The sequence below is a fragment of the Monodelphis domestica genome, chromosome 6 (assembly GCF_027887165.1).
Source record: "Monodelphis domestica isolate mMonDom1 chromosome 6, mMonDom1.pri, whole genome shotgun sequence".
Classification (NCBI taxonomy): Eukaryota; Metazoa; Chordata; class Mammalia; order Didelphimorphia; family Didelphidae; genus Monodelphis; species Monodelphis domestica.
In genome coordinates, this window is record NC_077232.1 from 263,784,660 (window position 1) to 263,803,359 (window position 18,700).

The following is an 18,700-nucleotide window of genomic DNA, read 5'->3' on the forward strand; positions in this document are numbered from 1 at the left end:
TCAGAAAAGGCATTTGTGAACCATAAAATGCAATGCAAATTTAATAACTGAAGAGAAAAGCACATAATGTATGAATAAGAAAAGATATAAAAGACAACTTTCCTTCTGAAGTTGCTAAATCAGGAAATGAAGAAAGCCATCAAAAGGTAACCTACAGAAACATGTTGATGTCAACTTTCCCTTCTTTCTCCTCCTACTAGCCCAATCCTTTTATAGTTCATGCTACCAGATGTGGAAAAAAAAATAGGGTAGGTGGGGATGGGGAGGAAGATTAGCTGTGGCAACAACAGCTGCAACAGCCTCAGGAACCCACCCAAGCTCTCATTACATACTTTCAAAATATAGTTTTAAATCTCTTTTTATATGTGTACATTTTCTTTCCTCCATAGAATAGAAGATCCTCTAGGTGGGGCAGTTTCCTTTTCCCCTCTCTTTTAAAAATAAGTGAATCCCAAGTACCCATTTAAAAGTACCTGATGCAGTAGTATAGTGAATGACTGCTTGAGCATGTGACCATAGAAATGTCACTGAATCTCATTTTTGCCAGCTATAAAATCAGAGGTCTGATCTCCATACAAGTTTCTTTTAGCTCTAGTCTAGGATTTTTTGGTTTTGTTTTTTAACTCTTGCCTTCTGTTTTGGAATTGATACTAAGAAAATTGGTTACATGGTAAAAGAGTAAGGGGTGGGCAATGAGGGTTAAGTGACTTGCCCAGGGTCACACAACTAGGAAATGTCTGAGGTCAAATTTGAACCCCAAAACTTCCATCTCTATGCCTGGCTTTGAATCTAATGATCCATCTTGATGCCCCTAAAGAAGGGGTTCTTAACCTAAGATTCACTTAATCATGATCCTGAAGATCTAAGGATAGACTTCAGGAGACTTGGATGGAGATAAAAATTACATCTTTATTTCAAGTGCCTTCCTTTGTAATTGTATATATTTTATTTTATGCATTAAAAATTTTTTTCAGAATAAGGATTCATAGCTTAGGGCATGCTGTCAAAGGGCACTATGACTAAAAAAAAGTAAAAAACCTCTGATCTGTATAATTATTTTTTTCTCTCTCCCTTACCTCCCAAATATATATTGATTCTAAGATGGTCATACATATATATATATATGAATGTGTGCATGTATAAATATGGATTCCTGGTCTTTAGTTATCTCTTGCCCAGGGTCCCATTTATGTACAGTAAAACCCTGAGTATATAGTATTTCTCTTTTTAACCCCTTACCTTTTTGTCTTAGAATTGATACCAAATATTCAAGGTATAAGAATGGTAAGGTTTAGCAAATTGGGGTTAAGTGATTTGCCCAGGGTCACACAGCTAGGAAATGTTTGAGGTCAAATTTGAACCCAGATCTGTCCACTAGATGTTCCTAGTCTAGGATTCTTAACTTGAAGTACATGAATTAAAAAAAAAAATTTTATAACTATCTTTCAGCATTTAAGTAAAGCTATTTCCAGACACTGTAAGCCCTAGAGATAGAAAAAAGAGGCAAAAGAGTTCCTGCCCTCAAGCAGTTTACAATCTGATAGCGAAAACAACATGTAAACAAATATATACATAAAGCAAGCTCTGTACAGGATTAACAGTAAATAATTAAAAGAGGGAAAGGACTCTTTTATCCTCCTATATTATTTTATGCATTAAAAAAACATGACTGCTGCCCAAAGCTTCCCCAGACCGACAATAGCAACTAAAAAAGTGAAGAAGATTCAGGATACTTCCAATTCTACATCTGAGGCGTGGTTTTTCCGTACAGTTCTTTGCATCCAGTTAGGGAGACGATAAGATCCTAGCAAATCCCCTAATTATCCTCTTGGGATGAGAAGGAACAAAGCGGATACTTGCGCGGCATCCCACTTCAGAGTAGGTCTCTGCAAGTGGGTTAGGGTGAGGGGGAAGGCAAAGACTTGGCGCTTGCGCAGAACTCCGATGACGGGGTGGGAGAGTGGGAGGAGAAAGGGGCGGGTCCTTTCTCGTAAGTCTCTTCCGTTGTACTTACCCCTTTCTTCCGGAAGGCGGGTGTCACGGGGCCGGGGCTCTGACCAAGCTTCCTGAGGGAGCGGGAGGGGTCGGCAATCATGTGACAGCGGGTTCCAGAGGAAGCGGCTGGAGCAGTCGGAGCTACCTGTGGTAGAGTTCAGCGGCGGCCTCGGCAGCCGGAGCCCGGTAAGACTCGGACTTGATGGTGGGGCGGACTGGCCCAAGGCACCTACCCTGGGAGATGTGGACGGGGAGGCGACCTGGCCCCGCCCTAGGACCCTGGGTTTACCGGGTGTTTCTCTTGCAGGTGTGGGGATCGTCCCCGCTGGAGGAAGGGGCTCATCATGGCGGATGTGAGTGAGACACCCCTCTCCCCCGGCGGGGCAGGGGCCACGAGGAGCGTAGGGAGGGAAAGAAGGGTGAGAGGGGTGGGGGACGGAGCCTAGAGTCGCCCCCACTCAGGGCTATGTGGCAGGACTTTGGGAACCCTCCTATTCCACCCCCCCCCCCCCGTGGTCTTTCCAGAGTTACAACTAGGAAGGAGCGAGCAGCTTCTGAGGCTGCCTCGATTCCTAATGGTCAGCCAGTGTCTTTTTTTCCCCAGTGCCTTTTGACTTTTTCCTTTTTTGAGAGGGCGGGGGGTAGGAAAGAGAACATGACCTGCTTGTGATTAGGGACTGTTTCCTTGCTGTCCTAAGGCCTTTTGCCCTCACCGCCCCCTGTCCAGTTCAGTGACAATTGTTCCAAAGTCACATATAACACCTGGGTTCTAACTGTCTTTCCAGCTCTTACTCCCCTCCCCCCCCCCTTTTTTTAAACTCTTTAACTTTCCATCATAGAATCAATACTGTGTATTGGTTCCAAGGCAGAAGAGTGGTGATTTTGCCCAAGGACACACAGCCAGGAAGTGTCTGAGGCCAGATTTGAACCCAAGTCCTCCTATCTCTAGGCCTGACTCTCTGCCTACTGAGCCACTAGGCTAATCTCCAGCACTCTTACTCATTACTCCAACCCTATCCCCTGTCCTATGTTCCATCCCAACCCAACCCTGGGCATTTTTATTGACTAATTCCTCCCTTCTTTGCTATCCTCCTCAGTCTACCTCTTAGCTTTCTTCCTTAACATCCCACCTTCTAAAACTGACCTCAGACACTTCCTACCTGTATGACCCTGGACAAGTCACTTAACTCCTATGTCTAGCCTTTATCACTCTCCTGCCTTGGAACCAGTACTTTTTGATTCTAAGACAGAAGATAAAGGTTTTTTAAAACCCCCACCTTCTACAAGAAGACATCCCCAATGCCTTTAATACTTTTCTTCTGCGATTATTTCCCTAGTTTATCCTCCCTGTTTGTATGTTGTGTCCCTCATTAGATTGTAAGTTCCAGGAGACCATCTATGGATTTTCTGTCTCCAACACTTAGCTGACTGCCTGGCATATAGTAGGTGCTTAATAAATGCTTGTTAATGTTCTTTGTGGTGTCTGTTTATCCCTGACATCTAGCACAGTGCCATATGCATAGTGAGTATTTAAAAATACTTATTGGTTGATTAACCTCAGAAAACTGCCTCTTAACCCAATGTTCTTTGCACGACAGTACCATCTTTCTTTCCATTCTTTCTAGCCTGCATTGCCCACCTCTGGGTCTTGTCATAAAGGCGATTAGCCTATGTTTATTAAACAGAAGAAGAAACAGGAACTTACAAAAAAGCCACAACTCCTTTAAAAAAGTCATTCAACAAGCATTTATTTGGCACCTGGTTATTTGTCAGGAAGACATTGGAGATATGAAAACAAGAAGCAAGCAGTCCCTGGCAGCAAGGAGGCCAAACTAGAACTTGAGTTTCTACCATATGATTCATTAGAGCACCACCTGGGAATTAGTCAAATTTAAATTGGTCATTGGACAGGTATATTGGATTTGGCTAGTTGTGTGATTCAGCAACTTATTTGTATTTTAGTTTCATTTTTAAAATGGCAATAAGAATAACTTCCACAAATAGCTTAGTTGTAAGGAGAGCTTTCTTGATATTTGACCTGAAAGGTCTGAACACCTCAAATCTCTGAGTGGTTTGTAAAATGTAAACTATTATTAATGGAGCTTATTATTAATGGTCTTTAACTCTAGAAGGAGAGGATTATAAACTTGAAGGTAGGGACCTTGTCTCTCTTGCAGGACTGTGCATTTATGAGATGTTTAGTGATGATGGAAAGTTGCTTTAACACAAAGCTTTGATGAACAGGACCCAGAAACTGTTCAAGTCTGTGGGAAAGATAAGATTGGTGTTTGTACCGAAACTAGCTTTGGAACTCTAGTGAGGGAAGCTTGTGAATCTTCAGTTACTTTCTGATGCTATTCACTCAATTTTGAGTAACTTCCTAAAGTATTTGATTTTTTTTTAAACCCTTACCTTCTGGCTTAGAATCACTTCTGTGTATTGGTTCAAAGACAGAAGAGCAGTAAGGGCTAGGCAGTGAGGGTTAAGTGACTTGCTCAGGGTCACATAGCTAGGAAGTGTCTAAGGCCAGATTTAAACCTAGGACCTCCCATCTCTAGGCCTTGCTCTCAGGCCACTGAGCCACCCACCTGCCCATCTTCCTAAGTGTTTGAAATCCACTCTTCCCTTTTTGACATCTTGTAACAGCATGACTTTATATCTCCTTTTCTAGGATTTGAAGAGATTCCTCTATAAAAAATTACCAAGGTAAAGAATTAGTATTAATTGTACTCTGAATTCTGAATCTTAAAAATGTTAACTTTGTTGCCAACTTGAAAAACACCACAACATTTGTTTTGCTTTTAGATTCACTCTAATTGTGCTTGGAAAGGAAATTAAGTTGATACACAGAAAAGATAGGAAAAGTAGCTTCTATTTAAAGCTGATACACAGAAAAGATAGGAAAAGTAGCTTCTATTTACAAGTGTGCATGTTTTTCACTTGCATCATGGATTATGTTTTTATTAATTATGGCATTTCTTGTGCTTATTTCATTTGTATTGTTAGATGTACCGTTTATCAGCTGACCTTTTCTTCTGTTGCTGGAACAGTTCATTGGAGGGCTTCTTTTATGAAGAGGATTTGAATTTCTAACTTTCAAGGATTATACTTTCTATCAAATACCATTTACCTAGGCACACATTTTTTAAAACTAGGAAATTAAAAACTGTACTTGTTATGTGAAATAAGAAATTCCCAGGTGAGGAAACTCCCTTTACTACCACATGTTGGCACTTTCTCTATAACTTACTTGACTAACTGTCCAGAGTCACATAGCTGGTACATCTGATCAGTGATATTTGAAACCAATTTTTCAGAGCTTTGAAACCAGTTCAGTACACAAAGCTACCTCTCCTTAATTAAAATAACTTCCAAAAGTTCCTGAGAGTTAGGGCCAATCTATCTGCTACTTAGATCTATCAGTCTGTCACATCTGGTTCCTGAGAGACAGGGAGAAAATACCACTGGATATAACTTATCCCATTATGTGAAAAAAGAAATATGCAACATCTATGGCAGAATGCATAATGAAATCCTAACTTCATTCTCATACTACCCATTTTAGGAAAATTCTCTTAAGTTGAGAAAGTTTATTTAGATGACCTAAACTGTATCTACATCCTTGATAGTATAAAAAACTTCTTTTAGAATGTTAGTGTGTTCTTAATGATATTTCCTTTTATGTCCTCTGCATTTTCTTTTCTTATCTTTCTCTTTTTTTGTATACATTGTATCTTTTGTGTTTTTATTTTTCAGTTCATTCTCTGGATATAGATATTCTCAAGTTATTCTTCAAATATTCACTAGTTGTATATAATCTCTTGGTTCTACTTGTTTCACACTTCATTACTTCATTTCTTATGGTGAAGTAGTATTCCATCACAATCACATACCACAGTTGTCCAATCATTCCCTAATTGATGGGCATCTCTTCAATTGCCAGTTCTTTGCCACCACAAAGAGAACACTTATGAATATCTTGGAACATATAGCTTCTTTTTTTTTCTCTAATCTCTTTGGGAAATAGACCCAGTAGAGATATTGCTAGGTCCAAGAGTATAGTCATAAAAGACTCTTTGGACATGATTCTAAATTGCTTTCAGAAATGGTTCCAACAACAGTGTGTTAGTGTCTCCATTTTTCCATATTCCCATCAACATGTCATTTTGCTCTTTTATCATTTTAGCCAATTTGGTAAAGTTTGAAATATTTCAGAATTGTTTTTATTTGCATTTCTCTAAACAGTACTGATTTAGAGCATTTTTTTGTATATTTATATATAGCTTTGATTTCTTAATCCAAAAACTGTTCATATATTTTGCCCATTTATCAATTGGGAGATAGCTCTTATTCCTGTAAATTTGACAAAGTTCTATAGATATTTTAGAGATGGAACCTCTGAGAAACTGTCAAAGAGATTTTCCCCAATTTTCTGCTTTTCTTCTAATCTTGGGCACATTAATTTTATTTATACAGACATTTTAATGTAATCAAAACAACATCTCCCCCCTCCCCCTGAGTAGCCTAACTGGCCCATCAACATTTTTCAAATACTAAAGTTACATCTGTGAACATGCTGTATGTTAATATAAGAGAGGGGGCAGGTCTTGTCTGGGTCTTCTTGGACGGACATAGTGCTGGAGAGACAGGTAAAGGGAGAGAAAGGTTAATGGAGACTAGGGAAAGCATGGTCTGAGAACTTAGAGTAAGGAAAGATATTTAAATCTGTGCTGATCTACCTATTCTATTAACAAACTTTATGACACAATGCTCTCTATCTTATTTATCCATAAATTCCTCTCCTATACAAAAATCTGATAGGTAATATGTTCTAATTTGCTTATCTCCCTTTATGCCTAGATCATATATCCATTTTGATTTTATCTTGATGAATATTGTAAGATATTGATCTGTACCTTAGTTTCTGCCAAACTACTTTCCAGTTGTCTCAGCAATTTTTACTAGATCATGAATTTTTATCCCCAAAACTTGGATCTATACTTGCGTCAAATTAGGTTACAATAAGCTTTTTTTTTTTAAACTGTTCATTATGTATCTCCTCTGTTCTACCCTCTGCATTTTCAAGGGGAAAATATTAGATCGGAAGTGTAAAAAGAGATTTCATAGAAATAAATTAATTTTTGAGCTGGAAAGGGACCTTTCCTTTTATGTTTATATTTGTGTGCTCTTACTTTTTTTTTTTAAACCCTTACCTTCCATCTTGGAGTCAATACTGTGTATTGGCTCCAAGGCAGAAGAGTGGTAAGGACTAGGCAATGGGGGTCAAGTGACTTGCCCAGGATCACACAGCTGGGAAGTGTCTAAGGCCAGATTTGAACCCAGGACTTTCCATTTCTGGGCCTGACTCTCAATCTACTGAGCTGCCCCCTTGTACTCTTACTTTTTTTTTTTTAACTAATCTTAAGATATTCCTCTTCCTGTGAATTCAAGGAAAGTGTTTTGCAAACTTTAAAATGCTATATAAATGAAAACTCTTTGTTATTAAGAGCAGCTAAGTAGCATGGTGGATAGTGTGCTGGATCTGGAGTCAGAAAGACTCTTCCTAAGTTCATATATTGCCTTACTAGCTCTGTGACTCTGGGCAAGTCACTTAACCCTGTTTGCCTCAGTTTCCTCACCTGAAAAGTGAGCTGGAGAAGGAAATGGCAAACCATTCCAGTATCTTTGTCAAAAAAAAAACAACAAAAAAACAAATTGGATCATGAAGAGTTAGATACAACTGAAATGACTGAATAGTAACAATTGTTATTAAAACTTTTTGAGAAACCAAGTTGGATTTCCTGCTAGTTGTGAATCAAATGTGATATCTATGGTATAGGTACTAACTCCAGGGATGAAAATCAAAACTTATATTTGCCCTTTCATCCTCTGCATCTCTTGTTTTTGGTCTTCTAGAAATCCTTTGGAATTCTTAACATTCTAGAGCAGAGTTGTCACTTCCAACTAAGCACACACACACATATGTGGTTTTCTAAGCCACTGTAGATCCACAGGTATCCTGATGTATATAGCTTATGGGCCCTTTTTAATCAACATGACTTTCTCCTAGACTTCTTTGTAACTGGTCCAATGTAAGACTGTATTTTAGTGCAGTAGAACATAGTTACACTCACATGCTCATTTGAAAGCTAAATCTAGGACATAATTATTAACCTTAATTAAACATTGAATTAACTAGTCACAAACATCACTAGGATGATGAATTTTGAATTGATTATTCAGTTTCAAAATATAAATAATGAATATTTTCTATGTTTAAAAATTCTCCTAAATAGTTGATCACCAACTTGGGCTTAAGAGTTCAGTTTCACCTTGAAAAAACACACACACACACTCAAAGTGAAGAACAAGGGCTTCTTAAGAACTCTCTTAAGTATCCACATCTAACTAAGTCAATCTAACTGGAATGTATCATTTTGTGAAGTCTTAAGTTCTCACTGCTTTCTAAAAATCTTGTATTCCTATCTATAGAACAAATAATTTTAGGCATTAGTGAAATCTGTTTCTTTTTCCTGTGACAGCCCGCAGTAGGGGGCTTTATCTTGAATGTCAACACTAGGCCTATTATATTTGTCAACTGATTTCCTTCAGACTCTACTTACAATATACTAAGAAGCTTTTGTCTCCATCCTCTAGAACTTTGTTTTATTTGCTATCCATTAAGTAGAAAAAGCTTTTATTCTTACTTCCTGTCTGGGTTATTAGTTGGCCCTCTAATTTAAATATTTCAGAGGAGTTAAAAGGAAAACTCTTAACTGAATCTGTTTTTTTGATAATTTAAAAATACCTTAGTAGCATACATTCACTTCAAATTTCAAATATAATGTGCATATAATTTTTAGTGACAGATCATTTTAGGATTAAAGGCTATTCAGTAGGAAGTAACATCACAGTTTTAAAATACAATGATTTCATGTGTTTTATAAGAGCAATGGAAGAGATTCCTAACATGGTAGATTATAGTTTTTCTTGCAGGGTGAGGCTCTCAAATGTTTTTAGCAAGGGCAATCCTAAAGATATATAATTTTTATTTTTCCTATCCTTTTAACAGATAAAAATAGTCAAAATTCAAGCTACTGCTGCCTACATAAATAAATATGTAAGAATGGAGTGGAAATTCTTATTTCTAATGTAATTAATTCTAACAGGTTCTAGTATACTGATTTTATATAATTAAGGAGTTGTAGAGGTTATATGTAAATGTTGCATGTTAGCAAACTTCTTCATTGTAATGTTTAATACTAAATAAATTTGCAAAGGTTTTTTTCCTGATAGTTTTTCAGGATTTCTCTCTGCCTAATGTGTAATACATCCTTAAATTGTTTGTCAGTATTGCTTATTATTCTTGTTCTTTCATAACATGACCAATGGGTTTGAAAACCACAGGAATATATAGGTGCAAAGTTTCATGTTTGACAAGCATCCTTCTTCCATAACTATGAAAACTGGTCTTTTGCTTGTGGACATTTTCATTGTTTTTAAGAAGAATTTTTGCGCTACATGTTGGAGAGTTTGGGGTTCATCTTTGGATCATACTTGTGAGTTTGTTTAGGGAATTTATGCTCTAGAAATTCCTGGGCTGGCCATGCAGGAAGGAAATGAAGGAGGTGTCTGTCACCCTTTCTTCTTTTCTGTTCCCCAATCTGATCCTCCCAATGCACCCTCTGAACTGCAAGCCCCTTCCTTTCTGCTGCATCATTAGGATTTTCAGACCTTTCTATCCTCATGTTACATGACATAACATGAACTCATATTATCTTCCCAATTACAACATGAGCTCCTTCAGAGCAGATTAGCTTTTTTTTTTTTTAATATCTCCAACATATCACACAGTGCTTGACACATATTAAGCACTGAATCAATGCTTTTTCATTCTTTTAGCAAGTCAAATTGGCATCTCATCTCTTAATTTATTATTGTAGCGAATTGCCTGGGACATTGAAAGGTAAAGTGACTTCCCCAGGGTCATATGGTTTGTATCACAGGCAGGACCTAAATACAACTATTCTTGACTTCAGAGCTTTCAACCCTGTCTACTGTGCTGCCTTTCATACCACATAGTTTATTTAAAAAAAGGTTCATAGACCAGCAGTTAAGAAACATGGGCCTAGTGAGAGCATCTCTAAGGCATTGTCTAGATGACATCTTTGATTATGTGGTTTTTTTTGTGTATTGGAGGCATGGAGGTCCTGGGTTCCTAGAAAAGGAGGTACTACCAGAACAGATCAAGGGGGAAGAGATTTGAAGACAGCTTTTGTCTGTATAACGTACACATGTGTGTGTGTATATTTGTGTGTTGTTAGTTCTGTTGACCCAGAGAGGTGATATGTAGCACAAAGAAACCTTTTAAGTATAGTGTCACAAAAAAAAAGAGTGATGGATTTGGATATTGAGGATCTAGGTGTCACAGCTTAGTACTTGTGTTGTCCATCTCTGTGCCTTCACTTTATTGATTTTGTTCATCTAGTACCTGAGTATATTATGCTGACATGGTATTGATTCTTTACACATGTCCTGTCTCCTATAATTTTGTAACAAATTATAGTCATGACACTTTATGGTATCCAGTGAAATGAAATACGTAATTGGAGTTTTAGGACTTAACTGATCAATGTATTTCCTTATTTAAAATTAGGTATTAGCTCATAGATAACACTTGGATCTGGCTGATTTTTTAAAGAGATTAGTTGTATTTACTATAATTATTAGATGAAGGTGCTCAGGGTTTTGTTAGATATTGTGTGTATCTAGAATACAGTGGTATCATGGCTGGACATCATGAAATACTATAATTTCTGAAGTATTACAAATGATTATCAAGCAGTCAGGCACTGAAATGCTATAAGGTGAGTGTGAGAAGGCTGCAGCAGAGAATAGGGAAGTAGGAGAGAACATGAGACTGAAGGATGTCATCAGAGAAATGCATGCTCAGAAGTGAAGATGGACTAGTCATTTGTGAGAACAAGAATTAGCAAGGGGACAGGAAGCCCATAGGCTCCACTGGTAACTCTGTGGTAAGATGAGGAAGTAGGGAAAGCCATTCCCAGCCAAAATGAACTTGAGGGAGGCTTGGGACAGGAATGTCTGGGCTGACATCTAAATGGTTGAAAGCAGTGTCTGCATCCATAAAATTGTAAATCTGGGTTCTATAAGAAAGAGAGAATGAAAAGGTATGTATGTGTAGTGCTACCTATTACTGTGTTATAACTAAACTTATTTTATCTCTCCAGTGTTGAAGGTCTTCATGCCATTGTAGTATCAGACAGGGATGGAGTGCCTGTTATCAAAGGTAACAATGAGCATTTATGTGGACATTTAGTGTACTACTTTGACTAAAAAATTAACAAGTTTTACCTAATGTGAGTAATGAAGAGAAAACCAAGAAGCTATTTCAATTGATGGAAGAAACTTATTCTTGGGCTTTGGTGTAAGGCAATCAGAGGTCAAGATCCCCACTAAAGGCATTTATTGGTATATGATATGCCATCAATAAATCTAAATTCTAAGAGTCAGGTACAACTCAATACTTAAGACGATTACTAAGTTGGAAAAAAAAATAGTTTTCGAAGGCACAAAGTACGCTTATTTAATAATCCCTTTAGTGCAGTGGGCATTAACAATTGTTTGTTGAATTGAAAATAGGGTACTTATATTCGCATTTTATTTCTTGAAGGAAAAAGAACAAAATCTTAAACACAAGTTCTTCTTTTATACAACATGGAAGTAATCCTTTTGTACCTTCTTCTGAACTAGAACATATTCCTTGAGCACTTTAATTTAAATCTTACTGCAAATACTTAGAATATACAGACACTCATGAATACTGTATTGTGATGAAGACAGCAAGGGAAAATTCCTCAGTTGTTTATGGGCTTTGATCATATTTTTGAACCCAATAGAACCCCTGGCATCCTTTTAACTATATGAAGGATTCTCTTTGCACTTAAGACAAAGCATGAGAGGAGTGTCTATAGGGTTGTGAGGTATAAGACATTTGTGTCTTATTAAAAGCTCACTTGTCTTTTTCCAGTGGCAAATGATAACGCTCCAGAGCATGCTTTGAGGCCAGCTTTCCTCTCCACCTTTGCACTTGCAACAGACCAGGGCAGCAAGCTGGGACTTTCAAAAAACAAAAGTATCATTTGCTACTACAACACATACCAAGTAAGTGCCTAACTATTGAAACATACTATCATAGTATAGCCTTTCTTTTTCCCCCCCTTTTTTTTTTAAAACCCTTGCTTTCTTTCTTAGAATCAATACTAAATATTGATTCCAAGGCAGAAGAGTGGTAAGGACTAGGCAGTTGGGATTAAATGATTTCCTGAGGTTATGTACCTAAGGAAGAGTCTGAGGTCAAATTTGAATCCAGAACCTCCCATCTTTTGGCCTGGCTCTCTATTCACTGAGCCATCTAGCTACCCTACGTAGCCTTCCTTCTGAATTAAATGGATCAGCTTATTACAGTGAGTAATAATTCTTTATATAGCTACATATAACTTTAGCCTAAGTTACTTTTTTTTTTAAACCCTTACCTTCCGTCTTGGAGTCAATACTGTGTATTGGCTCCAAGGCAGAAGAGTGGTATGGGCTAGGCAATGGGGGTCAAGTGACTTGCCCAGGGTCACACAGCTAGGAAGTGGCTGAGGCCAGATTTGAACCTAGGACCTCCTGTCTCTAGGCCTGGTTCTCAATCCACTGAGTGACCCAGCTGCCCCCCCTAAGTTACTTTTAAGTCATTTTATACTGAAAATCAATATGGTAAGGAAATGCACTTAAAAGATTTGATAATCTACCTAGTAAGAAATGTAAGGTCAGTTCAGGTCACTAACTTCCAGCAGTGCCCTTAATTAACCAACCGTGAGTCACTGAAGTAATATTGTCACATATGTCTTTATTGTTCACAGCTAAAAACTTTATCTTGAAAACCTAATAGTAACCTATATAAATTTTAATAGGCAGTTATTGAATTATTTTAATTTTACAATAAAATAAAAATCTAGGGACTTTAAACTGTCTAATACTAGCTTCTCTGAACAGACAATAACATGCTGTTTCTGTCAAATTTTAGAAGCGTTTTAATATATCAATCATTAACTTTGTTTTTTAAGCCTGATATGGATTCATATTTCTTGATGTGGGATAAAGCTCAGCATCATCAGTTTTTCTAACTCCATCTCATAGAGCATTGAAAAGGAAGTTGTTTATACAAGAGGGGGTGAATATTCAAAATACAAACAGGAGTGTGCTTACAAAGAGTAACCAATTTTCAATCTATTAACTTTTGTCTTGTTATTAAGGAAACAAATTAGCATCAACTACAGTTATTCAAGATATTCATGGAATCATTTTATGTTAGACTTGTTGCTCATTTTCAAACTAATGTATAACATATATCAAGGCATTTCATTTTCATTTTGGAATATAAGATGCTATACTCTTATTTCTTTAAAGCAATGTATCTTTTACCTCTTCCCACCCCTTTCTTTTTAAAGGTAGTCCAATTCAATCGATTACCTTTGGTGGTGAGTTTCATAGCAAGCAGCAGTGCTAATACTGGTATGTTTTTTATTATTTTAAACGTAGTTTTAAATTATTGATATATTGTACTTGATATTCCATTTCTACCCAGAATATTAAATAATCTTATGTATCGGATGTGCAAATTTTGGTGTTTATGTTTTGCTTATCTCTTATTAAATGAAATAAAACAATTTTTTTAAACCCTTACCTTCCGTCTTGGAATCAATACTGTGTATTGGTTCCAAGGCAGAAGAGCGGAAAGGGCTAGGCAATGGGGGTCAAGTGACTTGCCCAGGGTCACACAGCTAGGACGTGTCTGAGGTCAGATTTGGACCTAGGACCTCCCATCTCTAGGCCTGGCTCTCAATCCACTGAGCTACTCAGCTGTCCCCAAATGAAATAAATTTTGAACTGGCCACTTTGATATTCTTCTCTGAGGAAGAAAAAGGAGTTTAATTCCAGTTTTACTTGTGATATACTTAGAAACAGAGGTACTTTCCAAAGCACTTGGTAGCCTCAAAACATAATTTAGATCTTCCAACTTCCAATCTGGTGCTTTGTCTGCTTTTTTTGGTGATCAGCAGTTATTGAGTACATGTTAAAGATAAATTTTTATAATTTATTTACATTTATAGCTTGTTTTGGTTCCATTATTGTCTAGATTCCAGCCTAGCCAAGTTTGGAGAAGCTTGGCCACAATGGCCACAGGTGATACATTTTTCAACCATGTATTTTTCAGTCACAATAGCTCTTTAGTCACAATCATCCATTTATTAAATTATAGAGGGGCTGTGATTATAATTGTAGATATCATAAGTCAACATTCATATAATGCCTTAAAGTTTTCAAAATGCTTTAACTCATTTTATACTCAGAACAACTAGGTAAGGTTGGTATTACTATTATCCACATTTCACAGATAAGGAAACTAAGACTGAGACATGATCCACAACTTGCTTGGGTTCACACAACTAGTAGATAGAGAAAATTTTGAGATCCTTATATATCCATATATGTTATATGAAGCAAAACATAGGAATGCTCATAGCCAGTGTACTTTGAGAACATGTTACCTTAAGTTAAAATGACAAAAGCATGACAACAGTTTTTTCAGATAATTAAAAAATTAAACTTTTATCATCAAACAAAATGTATATGAATAAACTACAAGCAGATATTAATAAAATGAGGTCACTTAATGAAAAAATTACAATTAAGAGAGTTCATTACTAAAAAAGATCCTCAATTTCATTGGTATTATGTATTCTCTTTACTGATTAATCTATCCTTCCGCATCATAGATAATTATCCTGAATTGCTATAATCACTCCCTCCTCCATTCCCTTGTTAAAAGTTGACCTGACTCTTCTAAGGTTAGCTTCTTTGAATTTACAGAATTGATCACCACGTTTCTCCCTGAATCTTTTAACAGTTAACTATAATGGCTGTGACTCACTGGCGTGAGTTTGGGGAACCCAGAATCATCTAGGAACAATGGCTACAATGAGGAGTACATTAGTCTCAAATGATAAAAGTATCAATAAATTCTGATTCTTTTTATCCAAGAAATGTTATTGATATCACCCCCACGCCCACCCCCCACCCCCATCTTTCAGCTGTAACAGTATAAAATGAAAATTGATTTCAGCATGGGTAGGATTATTGCAATTCATGTTATTAAGTAAGAGATAATTGTTCCTCTCAGCAGTGAAAAGTCTAAAATATTTAAATTCATATTTTGGAAGATATTCCAGGCAATTTGGGTTCGTTTTTATCATCTAAACGACATTGAAACTTTCTGAAAATTATCTTTTTTTTTCCCTTTGATGTAGGACTCATTGTCAGCCTAGAAAAAGAACTTGCCCCATTGTTTGAAGAATTGAGACAGGTCGTGGAAGGTTCTTAACCTGACTGTGGCCTGCCCTTGGCCATGTTGTTGTGATCCCAATGTGTTCAGTCCAGCGACTTCGACATCATCAAGTAATGTGACTCCACACACTCAGAAAAGACAACTTCCCCAACTTACACTGAAGAAGAAGATTGTATTTATTATTTCCAAATTGAAGGACTGTTATGTTGGGTTTTAGTTTCAATTCTTCTATTGTATGATTTCTGGGGAGACCACTAAAATGGTTCAGTCTATATCACAGCTCCCATGGAGTTTAGCTCAGCCACCAATTGGGGATGAGATTCTTTTCCAGTGGATCAGAATCAAAATGGTCCCATGATCCACATGAGCCACCCAAAGCTCCCCTGTTGTGTACAGTCTGTACAGGCCTGCAGGCCTTGCTCTGTATATGCTACTGCTTTATTGTGAATAATAGAGAACTTATTTTTGTGTGTGCCATGTTGTAGGTCTGCACTGAGTGAGAGGAAGACAGCCTCTAACAGCAGTAATAAACCAGTACAATCACTAACTACCCCTGTTTATGTCATTGTAAGAGAGAGATGTAAGAGAGTGTTACTAATTGGTATTTCTTTTTAAAGCACTGTATTTCTAAAACCAATCCATTCCTTTAGATTGACTTTTACACCCAGCTATCCATAACCAATCAGTATTTCGATGTTTTCTCTTTGTACAATTTAAGTGTGAAAATCAGTAGCAAACTTTGGTTTGTTACATTTCTATGAATCCCATAACATAGCAGTTCTTTTTCCTTTTCCTAAAATAAGGGTTTAAATAAAATAGTATTTTGTAAAAGTATAGCTTGACTACTTAGTTGGGGGGAAGGGCCAGGAGAAGAATGAGGCCCCCATCTAGGGATAAGAAGATCATAAAAAGATTTTCTCCTTGTGGGACAGTGGCTGAGCCATGAATCTGACTGGTCTTAAGGCAAGAGGTGATGAGGACCCAAACTAGGTTGGTTATGGGGTTACTGGGAAGAAGGAGGCACCTGATGGAGCTATGACATCATGGATGGAAAGTTTAGAGAAAGGAGGGCTATGACTAGAACCTGGGCGGGGGGGGGGGGGGGCAGGACACAGAGAGGGTCAGCATAGAGAGCAGGGGCAAAAAACTAAGGTAGGCCAAGTGTCCAAAAGACACTGAGCCTGAGGGAGGCAGTTAATCACTCGTGCCTTCAGTGGTGTGATGAGCTTTTGATAGCCAGCACCTGATCCCCACAGACCTTCCCAGATGCAATGTGATGATGTAAAGGAACTATTGCATCGTAGAGGACCAGTGTACTCTTAGGTCACTGAGCTGAAGAAAGGGAAGGAAATCCAAAAAATAGACCAAGAGTCTGAAGAAGGGGAGTCTGTTCCAAACGTGGGACAGGAGAAGAAAGAGACGGGACATTGTAGTGAATGCGCCTCTGTCATAACTTGGCAGAAGCTGGGATTACCTCATTCTGCAGTATTGTCAGCACTGAGCTTTATGAGCTGGTGAATCAGTCACCCATTTTTTCAGGGGAGACCCTGAATTCCTTTCTTCCTTTCTTTTTAAAACCCTTATTTTCTGACTTAGTAACAACTCTAAGATGAGGGCAAGGGCTAGGCAAGTGGAATTAAGTGACTTGCCCAGGGTCACACAGCTAGGAAATGTCTGGAGACCAGATTTGGACTCAGGACTTCCATCTCGAGGCCTGACTCTGTGCTACTTAGCTGTCTCATGCTACCTGAATTTCCCTAATGATGTTTTGTGCCATGATAGGGTTTTGTCTTTTGGATACATGTAGGAAAGTGTATATATAATGTTTGATCAATGGGAAAATGCTCCCTTTCATATTTCAAACAATGCATGTCATTTTATATTTGTAGATACACATACATTCATATACCCTTACATAATTGATATAATGTATATGTGTGTATCTGATTTTAATGTAAAAGCTTTAGTAAGCTTCACTTGCTCTTAAGATTTTTCAAACATCGTGCAAATAGATATACATACATATATAGCATTTAATGAATGCCAATTTAGTTGAAATCAGGAAGACCTGGTTTCAAATCCTGCCTGTGACACTGAGCTGTTTGATCCTAGGCAAACCACTTATCTAAGACTCAGTTTCCAGTAAAATAGGACTCCCAGGTTGTCATGACAATCAAATAGATAATGTCTGTAAAGTGCTTTGCAAACTCTCAAGCACTAAATAAATACCAGTTAATTGTTTTTATTATATGGCGTAGTTTGAGTGCTTCTGCATATTGCTAGGGGTAATATTTATGGTTGCACTGAATATATTTTTAGTTGGTCGCCAGGGATTTAAATTCTAAATCCCAATGAAATACTCAAGTCAGAATGGAATTTTATGGTGGTTTATTTATAATAGGGTGAAGATATTAAGGAAGAAAGAAAGAGAAGAAAAGGAGATACCAGGCAGGAGTTCAGAGGCTCCAACCAAGGTGGGGGGAGGCAAAGATTTAAATCTAGCATGGCATCCAGCAAGACCTTCTCCAAGATGAGGGGCCTCCTCAGAGGTTGGCACCTCCAAAAAAGCCAAGGAGAGGGGAGTAAGCCTTGCACTCATCACATGATAGTCTAAGGGAAGCTGTCTGAGGTCTCACGCTGGAGCTCCTCCACAGTCAAGTTCCACTGCCCAATCCCTCTCACAGGAAGTGATGTGAAATATAAAGGCAGTTCTTTACATCACTTCCTGTGTCTCACATGTACCAATGGTGGCTTAAACTTGGCTTTGGGTGGCCCAGGGGGTCAGTTAGTTGTTTCTGATTTGTCACTTGCTAGCACACACGGGCCATAGACCTTCCTCCCCCACTTATCCTTAAGTGGGGGTATATACATTCCTGGTTGCTAAAATTCTAGAGTAAGCAGGGTGGAGTAAATCTAAAATTCACAATCCTCCCTGATGATAATTGGGGGATTAGTTTCTCCAATTGATCACTTAACATAATCATCTTGTACCTCTTAAGTCTTCAAACTACAGGTGCATACAAAATTTCACCTAAGAGGAAACTACAGTAGTTAAGAGATAAGAGAGGAATAGAAGAAAGCAAAACCGATGTTTTGCTGGGTGCATTGACAAAAACCAATTAGGGGGCAGTGCCCTTTTGGCATAAGAGTATACATTCAAAATAAATGTTCAATCAACCTTCAGTGCAATCAACCACTCCCAAAGTTCATTCTGTATCTTCTTGATGTAGCATAAGTTTTTCAGGTATCTTTCTGCAAACAGTTCATTCTCTGGATTTTAGGAGTTAGCAA

The 18,700-nt window shown here is 37.7% G+C and overlaps 1 protein-coding gene across 2 annotated transcripts; it reads left to right on the forward strand.

Moving 5' to 3' along the window:
* Positions 1-2,018: 2,018 nt before the first annotated feature.
* Positions 2,019-17,657, forward strand: LAMTOR3 (late endosomal/lysosomal adaptor, MAPK and MTOR activator 3). Of its 2 annotated transcripts, none has more exons than XM_056803159.1 (7): positions 2,019-2,181; positions 2,303-2,414; positions 4,667-4,701; positions 11,247-11,305; positions 12,047-12,180; positions 13,512-13,575; positions 15,372-17,657. In XM_056803159.1, the coding sequence occupies exons 2-7, from the start codon at positions 2,340-2,342 to the stop codon at positions 15,443-15,445; spliced, it is 441 nt and encodes a 146-aa protein (XP_056659137.1). In that variant the 5' UTR covers positions 2,019-2,181; positions 2,303-2,339; the 3' UTR covers positions 15,446-17,657. The 2 variants fall into 2 exon arrangements, with proteins under 2 accessions (XP_056659137.1, XP_001369466.2); XM_001369429.4 differs by having other exon boundaries at positions 2,022-2,181; positions 2,303-2,348.
* The last annotated feature ends 1,043 nt before the right edge of the window (positions 17,658-18,700 follow it).